This window comes from Triticum aestivum, chromosome 2B (assembly GCF_018294505.1).
Source record: "Triticum aestivum cultivar Chinese Spring chromosome 2B, IWGSC CS RefSeq v2.1, whole genome shotgun sequence".
NCBI classification, from domain to species: domain Eukaryota; kingdom Viridiplantae; phylum Streptophyta; class Magnoliopsida; order Poales; family Poaceae; genus Triticum; species Triticum aestivum.
In genome coordinates, this window is record NC_057798.1 from 811,719,321 (window position 1) to 811,728,768 (window position 9,448).

Below are 9,448 nucleotides of genomic sequence, written 5' to 3' on the forward strand. Positions count from 1 at the left end.
AGTTGTTGTTCTCGCTGGCTGCTCTCGCAGGGATGGGTTCTCCACGGGTTCAGAAAACCCGACGAGTTTAGGAGACGGGCAAAAAACTATCCCCGTGCACGGAGACAAGACATGTTTGCGGTTTTCTTGCGGCAACCAAAACTCGGCGGTTGATGTAGACTAGTGGTTAGGATGCCATCATGGTGAAAAATACATGGGATCGTCTAAAAAGAACATCTAAGAAAAGAAAAGAAAAAAATGCACACCTCCCCCTCCCGTTCCATGGTGGACGTCACTCCTTCCCCGCGAATAAGCTTCACTTCACTCCCCCTCCCATCCTATCCACATCCACATCCACATCCACAGATCCTCCCTGACGGCGCTCGTCGGCGGCCGCGGCAACACACGTACCGGCCGTCTCTCTCCTCCCGCCAGGGCTGCGCGTCTGACCTGACCTGACGGCGCTCGCCAGCGGCAAGACACGTACCGGAGATCTGGGCCAGGGTGAGCGCCCCTCCACCCACCCTTGCCTGGATTCCTTCCTTCCTTTCTTTCTTTCTTTCAGCGCATCCGCGTCCTTGATTTATCGATGCTCTCCTCTCCTCTCCTCGCATACACTTAAGGGTATACTGCCATTTTCCGCTTGCAAGACACAAATTTTACTTTAGTATCTCTAGACTCTAGAGCCTTAAACAAAGATTTCGATTAGTTTACCATTTGCACCCTCCATAAAAGAAAGAAATAAGGAAAGATTGCGACTGGTGTTTTCGCTTTGGATTGAAATCCAACCCTTCTGTATTTTTATTTATCTTATCTAGAACTAGAAGCTTTACCTGAAGAATGGACCAAAGAAGCAGCAGTTTTACCTACTACAGTAATTAATTAAACTGTATAGCACAAGGGAAAAACTACACAAACAATAATAATAATACCAGAAAAACGTGTATGGAATTACCTCACACTCACATCAACCAGGCATGATTGGATTTGGATGTGGATGTGGATGTTACTGTTTCCCCAAAAACTGCTTCAATCAATTTCATACACAGCTTAATTTGTTTGGTACTCGAATAAAAACACATACCTCTGTTAGTAATTGCAGAGACATATTGGAATGAATTATTCACAGCTTTGTTTGCACCTGATGCCCATTCCTTGTCTTCCTCTAATTAACTTTGCGGCCAACATATCTGCTGGGCAAATACAGAAAACAGTTTGCTCAATTAATGACTTGTTCTATACATAGACTGCTGCAAAATTTACTTCCATAACATAATTATTGCTAGCTCGCCGCGTCTATATATCCAAATGCTAAATTGTGTCTACTGCTAATTTGCTTGCTCGCAGGACGACAACATCCAGTCACCATGAGCCTATCTGCCACTGGGATAATCAGTGCTGTCGATGATTGTGTCAATTTGTTCCAGTGGACCAGATCTGCCATTCCATCTCTGCACTCTGGCTTGAGTGGCTCACAGCAGGAAACTCTCCAGGAGCATGTGTTGCGCTTACAGGGTGGCCTACAACGTCTCAGGGATGCTCTTCCTGCAATGTATGACCTCATTGACCAAGCAGAGCGGAGAAGCCATGACACCCGTGTGGAGAAGCTCCTTCCAGTACTCAAGGATACAGTCTATGAGGTCGAGGACCTTCTTGATGAGGCCAAATGGTACGAGGTGAAGGCGCAAGTTGAGGGCAATGCAACCCATTCTCCTCCTCCTCCTCCCTTTGAGTTCATCGATGATGTCGTCCAAGCCAGCTTCGGCAAGCTGAGTCATGTCCAATCAAGATTGAGTATTCTTTCGAGTCAGCTGGAGATCGCGGGGCTTGCTGAAGCTACAGAACAGGTTGACAGATTAGTCAAGCCAAAGACCGGCTCTTTGCCATATGAAGGCCTATTGTTTTGTTATTACAAGGAGCTAGCGCAGGTGATGGGATTTTCCACAAATTCAAAATGCAAGAGAGCAACGAGTTTGGCCAATGCATCAACAACCGCATCAGCAAACAACCAATTCAGTAACGGGTTAAGAAGAATATCGAGCCTTCCTGTTTTGGTAATACAAGGAACTGGTGGTGTTGGAAAGACTACTTTGGCCCGACGTATATGGTTCAATCAAACGGGGAAGCCTCGGATCATTTGGATTCATGTCTCAGATGGCTTTGATGTGAAGAGGTTAACTAAAAAGGCCATACAACTCTGTACCGGGGAGGAGACAACAACTGATGATTTGGATTCTCTTCAGCGTGACCTTTCTAAGCATGTGAGCAATAAAAGGTTATTGGTATTCCTTGATGATATGCGGGATGATGCCTTGAAGGAAAACGGGCAGTGTTGGAAGAGGTTTTGTGCACCTTTTAGGAATGTCCGAGGGGGAAGCATGATTTTGGTCACTACTAGATGTTCAGAGGTTACTGAGGGAGTGCGGACAATGGAGCCCATTATCTTAGATGGTCTAAAAGGTGATGCCTTTTGGAATTTTTTCAAATTGTGCGTGTTTGGAGATGGGAGGTCTGAGATTGATCCTGAGTTAGAGCGCATCGGTAGAAGTATACTTCCTAAATTGAAGGGTTCTCCTTTGGCCGCCAGAACTCTGGGATGCGTGTTATGCATGGATCTTCAGGCATCCCATTGGAATTCCATACTTGAGAGTGAACTGTGGGAGTTGAGACAAGGGGAGGCCGACATTTTTCCTGCCCTTAAGTTGAGCTACATGCATTTACCATTCTATTTGAAGCGATGCTTCGCATTCTGTTCTGTGTACCCGAAAGATTACAAATTCCAGAAGGCACGCTTAGCTGAAGTTTGGGTAGCGGAAGGCTTTGTGGAATCTCAAGGTGGTGTTCCGATTCAAGATATTGGCTGTCAGTATTTTGAAGACCTTGTAACACGGTCCTTCTTTCAAATGGTTCCTGGTGGATACGTAATCCCTGACCTATTGCATGACCTGGCACAAAAAGTTTCAGAGCACGACTGCTGCATCTTAAGAAATGATAGTTGCTTTGATAAAGTCCCACAGGATGTTTGTCATCTGTACGTACTCCCTAGCAGTGACTTTGATGGTTCCAACTTGTTGAGACTGTGCAGGTACACAAAGTTGCGTACCCTAATTTGCAAGAAGAGTTTAGGGAAAGAAGCAGGATTTGTAATGGGCCACTGGTGTACTAAACTTTTGCGTATGCGTGTGATTTCTTGTGCCTCCACAGATGAGTTACCAGGTAGTATTGGCAACTTGAAGCATCTTCGGTACCTAGAAATCTCCAGAGATTGTGCTTTGAAGAGGATTCCTTCAACTTTCTGTTGGCTATATAATCTGCAGATTTTCTATGCCAAGAAATGCAAGCTAGAAAGTCTGCCTAGTGACTTTGGTAAGTTGATCAACTTACAGAAATTTGTATTGGATGGATTACCATATTATCCTGGGTGCCGCATGCGTGTTAATGCAGCAGATGGGCAGGGACAAAGAATAGTTAGGTTAATGAAGAATCTGAACCAGTTTCGTGGCTTGGAGATCACTCATGTTGGCATGCTAACTAAGGATGATGCAGCAGAATCAAAACTGAAGAATAAGAAAGACCTTGACGAGTTGAAACTGAAATTCGAATCAGATGGGTTACCAATTTCGCCACGGTTTTTAGGCTATCCCGAGTCTCAGTCCATGCAGGACAATGAGATAGACATGCTTCATCAGTCTCAAATCATCCAGGACAATGAGATAGATGTGCTTCAATCTCTGCAACCTCCTATCAGTCTCAAGTCTCTGCTCCTCCAGAATTATGCCGGTGTCTCGCTCCCAAGCTGGTTTCGCCCGCAAAACTTACCAAGCTTAGAATCACTTACTTTTACGGACTGTGTTGGACTCAAGAACATATCGTTGTGCATGATCTCACAGATTATAGGCTTAAATGTGATACCTGCAGTGCTAGTTCACAACAATAATGATAGTGTCGGTATGTTCCTATCCCTGACAGATCTAGCCATTTATGGGTGCCGAAATTTATCAACTCTCGAACATTTTCTACTACCAAAGTATGTACCAGCCGTGAAGAAAATAACAATTGGAGGTTGCAAGAGGTTAGAATCAATACCAACGGAAATGTTTGGGGATTTTCATTTTCTTGAAGAACTGAACATTTTCTCTTGTCCAAAAATCCGCTCCCGAAGATTGGTATCGCCATCCCTTAAGAAGCTCAGACTGTCTCGTTCTGCTCTCTTTTACAGCATTGAATGCTGCTCCCTCACCTACTTTGATCTATCAAGTGAGTTTGTCATGTCCATCCAACTACAGATGTGGAGTCTTCCAGCTCTACGGGAGTTGCACATTCTGTGCCGCTCTCTTACATCTATTGGAGGCTCCACTAACCTTTCCCTTTGTACGGGCACTGGCAGCATTAGAGCATTCTCGTCCCTTAGTGTCCTAAGTATTTCACATTGTGATAAATTGTCAACCCTTGATGACCTCCTAACACAAGAATATCTACCTGCTATTGAGGAAATTGCAATCAGATTTTGTGAGGAGTTACCGTCCCTGCCAGGTGAAAGCTTTGGGAGTTTTCCTTATCTGAAAGATCTGCAGATTGACAATTGCAGAAGTCTCAACTGGCAAAGGAGGTTGGTGTTGCCATCGTCTCTGCAAAAGCTCAGCTTGCATTATTGTGGGGATATGTTTTCATCTGTTCCCAGCTGCCTTACAAATCTAACGTCCCTCGTCTCACTGATGATGAAGGGATGCCAGGGTATAAGATGCATTCCAGGCGACATTTGGCGCTGTAATCTTACATCACTTGAGTTGTTGGAGATTCGGCATTGTCCAGACCTAGTTTCAATCGGTGGAGCAAAGGCAGTTGAGAAAATAAAGTCAGTGTGGATATGTGAGTGTCCAAATTTAAAGGGAGTATCAGGGATCATGAGAAGGTGCAGCAAAGGTACGTGTTGCCCCCTCAGCTTTTACTCTGCATTTGTTCAAAATTCATGTTATATACTGGTAAAATCCAACTTAAATCATGCTGGACTTGCTTGTTGATGACACCTTTCGTGTATTGTATGTCTCGTTTCTGCTTGTTAGTTCCGATTCAACATAAGTGACATTTTGAGAAAACTCGCTAGATGATGTGTGGGTTTAGTCGAACACTATATTTTTCCCCCAAATTTGCTTTACCGACCATGTATTGTTTTTCTTGAAGGATGAGTTCTACTAAATGACAAGCGAGCTCAAACCCATGGCTGCATTGCTTGGAAGTTGGAAGACCCGGGGATGGCGAGACTTGGTGCAGCACTACTTACTTGGAAGCCAGGAGACCTGAGGACAACCAAACGTCGTGTGTTACATCTCATCGTCTCTATTGATGACAAAATGAAACTGAAAAACACTCTCAGTTATTGATGGCACAAAACTTTGATCTCTTAATATTTCCCGAAAGAAAAGTTTGATGTTTGCAGTAATTCCCTATGGATGGCATTTTTGGAAAAACTTGCTAACCTGTAGATGTATGAATGCTAACATAAAGAAGGTGCTAAGGCATTTTTGGTGGAGCTAAGGCAGTTGCAAAAATAAAGAAGGTGCTGATACGCAATTGTCCAAAACTGAAAGGAGTGAAGAAGATCTGGTGTAGAGGTCGCCTAAGGTATTTGTGCTAACACTTGTATCCTGTCCAACTTTTACTTTGCCTTAGTTCGGAATTCCTTATATACTAGAAATAACTAATGCATCATATAATAGTAAAAATCCAATTTAAATCATTATCATTAAAGTATGTTGGACTTATTGATGACACTTACATGTACTCTGACTTATTTTTTTCGATATAAGGCATTTTTGTTGACACAAAGTGTAGCATTAAGTGGATACAAATCATGATGAGCGACACCCAGCCTCTGCATAGCTGAGATGCACACAGAAACTAAAAAACACTCTTGACTTATTGACGACACAGAACTTTGATCTCTTAATATTTCCTGAAAGAAACGTTTGATGTTTGCAGTAATTCCATATAGATGACATTTCTGAAAAAAATTGCTGACCTGTAGATGTATGAATGCTACCATGCTGCATGTCTTAAGTTGAAACTCTCGTTTCGTTGCCAAATTTTCTCTACTGACCATGTTTTGTTCTTCAAGGGATTATATCCGGTAGCTGCATTACATGGAAGGTGGAAGACCTGAGGACAGCAAGACGCCATGCATTCGTCTCGACGTCTTTATCCATTTATCTGTGCCCACTTCTCTCCTTGTTCTGAAAAAGATTCATCAATAATTCCTTCTGCAATCCATATTTCTGCTGCTAACTATGAGTTTGCAATTTGCACAATGGGAGTAAACTTGTTGTAACTTATGAAACGACAGAGAGTTCATTATGTGGGTCAACAGTACCACTGGAGTGCCAGGTCTGGGGCACAAGAGATTAACAATTAGGAGTAGGATTTGGAATATGGTAGGGTTTTTGCCCCGGAGAAGGTTTCCCCACCATATCCAAGTCTGTTTAGACTCCAAGTGCCCACCTACCAGTGTCGCTGTGCGTCTCTAAGACATTTTGTATGTTTTGGTGCATTTTAACTGTTGGAACTTCGTCCATGGATCGATCACATCAAATCACGATGAACACGCGCACACAAAGAGTACCGAAAAAGGCTTTCGCCCCGCTTTATAAATAAAGCAAACCGCCAAGGACAAACAAGCAGAGTCAAGTTCACACACACACATGCACCCAAGTCACACAACCAAGTACATAGGTTCTGCTGAGGGCACAGCTCAACAAGCCCAAACAAAAGATAAAAAAAGGCAGCAAATGCTAGGCGAAGGAGACGTCTAGTCCGGCTTCGGCGGAGGCGGCGGGGGGGGGGGGGGGGGGGGGGGGCGGCGACAGACGGACGGCTATCGATCGGAGGCCGGCGATGAAGGCTGAGATGGCGTCACGGTCCAGGGGACGGCTAAGCGGCCACCAAAGCTACAAAAAACTCGAGAGTTTAAAGAGCGCGTCAGTAGATCAACGAAGAGGAGTGTGCTGAATCACGAGCTTATTGCGAACAGTCCAGAGGGTACAGGCGAGGACCCCAATCTCAAGCCACCTAATGTGGCGAGAAGTCGCGGCGGACGACTGGAGTTCGTCAAATAAGTCAGGGAAGTTGGTGTGGCACCAGTTTCCGCCGACCACTTCGCGAAAGCAACTCCAGAGGAACTGGGCGGACACACAGGAGAAGAAAATGTGGTTCGAATCTTCGGGAACCCCACAGAGAGGGCAGAGGCCAGTGCCCGGGCCGTTGCGCTTGAGAACCTCCACCCCGGACGGGATCCGGCCCCGAATCCATTGCCACATGAAGATACAGATCTTCAGCGGCAAGCGGATGGACCAGACAAGCGAGAGAGGGAGAGGAGCGGCGGATGGCGTGATGGCCAGGTAGAGCGATTTGGTGGAGAATTGGCCCGAAGGTTCGAGGCGCCACCGGACAAGGTCAGGCCCACCATCCAGCGAGGGTTCGTGAAGCGCAATACAGTCGAGTAACTCACGCCAAGCGGCGGATTCCATTGGACCAAAGGCCCGCCGGAAAGCAAGGCGCCCTAAGTCAAGAAGGGCCCTAGCAACGGAGATCACGGGGTCAACAGCAATGGAGAAGAGACCAGAGAAGCGCGCCGCGAAGGGAGAGTCCCCGGCTCACCGATCAAACCAGAACAACGTTGAAGATCCCGCGCCCACCGAGATGGATGTCCCGATACGGAGGACCGGCAGGAGCTGGACGATCAACTGCCAGAACTGAGAGCCTCCAGACTTCTGGCAGAAGGCGAGAGGCTGCCCACGCAGGTATTTGTTCCAGATGATGTCAAGCCAAAGACCACCATGTCCCTGCGAGATTCGCCAGAGCCAGCGGGAGAGGAGGGCAATGTTCATCCGTTTAGAGCACATGATGCCAATGCCCCCCTGCTCCCGGGGCTTGCAGATGTCAGGCCAGCTGACCATATGGTATTTCTGCTTCTCCTTATCACCCGCCCAGTAAAAGCGGGACTGGATCTTGGCAATCTCCTTGTGGAGGTTCTCGTGGAGGCTGTAGAAGCTCATTAGGAACAAGAGGAGGCTGGAGAGAGAAGAATTGATGAGAATAGTCCGGGCTGCTTTGGACAGCCACCGCCCCTGCCAAGGTTCGACGCGGGTTTGTAGCTTGGCCACGGAGGGGCGCAAGTCCGCGACGGTAAGCCTGGAGTCACTAATGGGCGTTCCCAAGTAAGTAGTGGGAAGAGTGCCCATGCGGCAATTAAGCCTGTTGGCGATGGCCAAAGACTCGGCAGGGGAGTATCCCATCACCATCACATCGCTCTTGTCGAAATTGATCTTGAGACCCGACATCTGCTGGAAGCAGAGGAGAAGGAACTTGAGGTTGGCGATATCGTTGTCTGAGCCTTCAACCATAATGATAGTGTCGTCGGCATACTGGAGAATGGATATCCCAGAGCCCCCGGTGAGGTGGGGAGTGATCCCACGAATATGGCCCGCGGCTTTCGCCTTATCAAGGATGGACGCTAGCGCGTCTACGACCATATTGAACAAGAACGGGGAGAAGGGATCGCCTTGTCCCACATAGGGTGGGGAAGAAGGGCCCAATCTCGCCGTTGATGTTCACGGCCGTACGACCGCACGTGACCATTTGCATGACACGAGTCACCCACCGGTCGTCAAAGCCCTTCCGAAGAAGGACCTCCCTAAGGAATGGCCAGCTAACCGTGTCGTAGGCTTTATGAAAGTCAATCTTCAGGAAGACCGCCTTGAGGTTTTTGGAGCGGACCTCATGGAGGACTTCATGAAGGACTAGGACCCCATCCAGGATGAACCGGCCCTTAATGAAAGCCGTCTGGTTGGGGTGCGTGACACGGTCGGCCAGCAGGGTTACCCTATTGGCGTACCCTTTAGCCAGGATCCTGAAGATGACGTTGATGACCGTAATCGGCCGAAATTGGCGGATGTCAGATGCCCCGGCAACCTTCGGGATGAGCAAGATGATCCCGTAGTTGAGTCGCCCCAGGTCAATGGAGCCAACGTAGAACTCATCGAAGATAGCCATGACCTTCGATTTAATCACGTTCCAGAAGGCCTGGAAGAATCTCACAGGAAGGCCATCCGGACCCGGTGCAGAGGAGGCATTCATGCTCTTAATGGCCTCCCAAACCAACTGCTCGGAGAAAGGGGCCGTTAGGGCCGAGTTCTCCGCATCAGACACCAACTGGGGACCGGCCCAACAGTCGTGGGCTAGAGAAAGGCCGCTCCGAGGAGCGGCTGAGAACAAGGATCTATAGAATCCGTCGACGTGAGACCGGATGTCGCGGGGGGGGGCTGTAGAAGAGTCTCCCCCTCCCACAAGAGGGGGATGGTATTGCGTCTACGGCGGCCATTGGCAATGGCCTGGAAGTATGCCGTATTCGCGTCGCCCTGCAATACCCACTTCTGCGCCTCCCGAAGGCGCCAATAGGCCTCCTCATCGGTATAGA

General features: G+C 47.5%; 1 protein-coding gene across 2 annotated transcripts; it reads left to right on the plus strand.

Annotated features, from left to right (window-relative positions):
- Nucleotides 1-250: 250 nt before the first annotated feature.
- LOC123047620 (putative disease resistance protein RGA1) lies at nt 251-6,413 on the plus strand. Of its 2 annotated transcripts, XM_044471209.1 has the most exons (5): nt 251-483; nt 1,327-4,588; nt 4,704-4,902; nt 5,161-5,601; nt 6,095-6,413. In XM_044471209.1, exons 2-3 carry the CDS (start codon nt 1,347-1,349, stop codon nt 4,717-4,719), a joined length of 3,258 nt encoding a protein of 1,085 aa, XP_044327144.1. In that variant the 5' UTR covers nt 251-483; nt 1,327-1,346; the 3' UTR covers nt 4,720-4,902; nt 5,161-5,601; nt 6,095-6,413. The 2 variants fall into 2 exon arrangements, with proteins under 2 accessions (XP_044327144.1, XP_044327143.1); XM_044471208.1 differs by having other exon boundaries at nt 1,327-4,902; nt 6,095-6,412.
- Nucleotides 6,414-9,448: the final 3,035 nt, after the last annotated feature.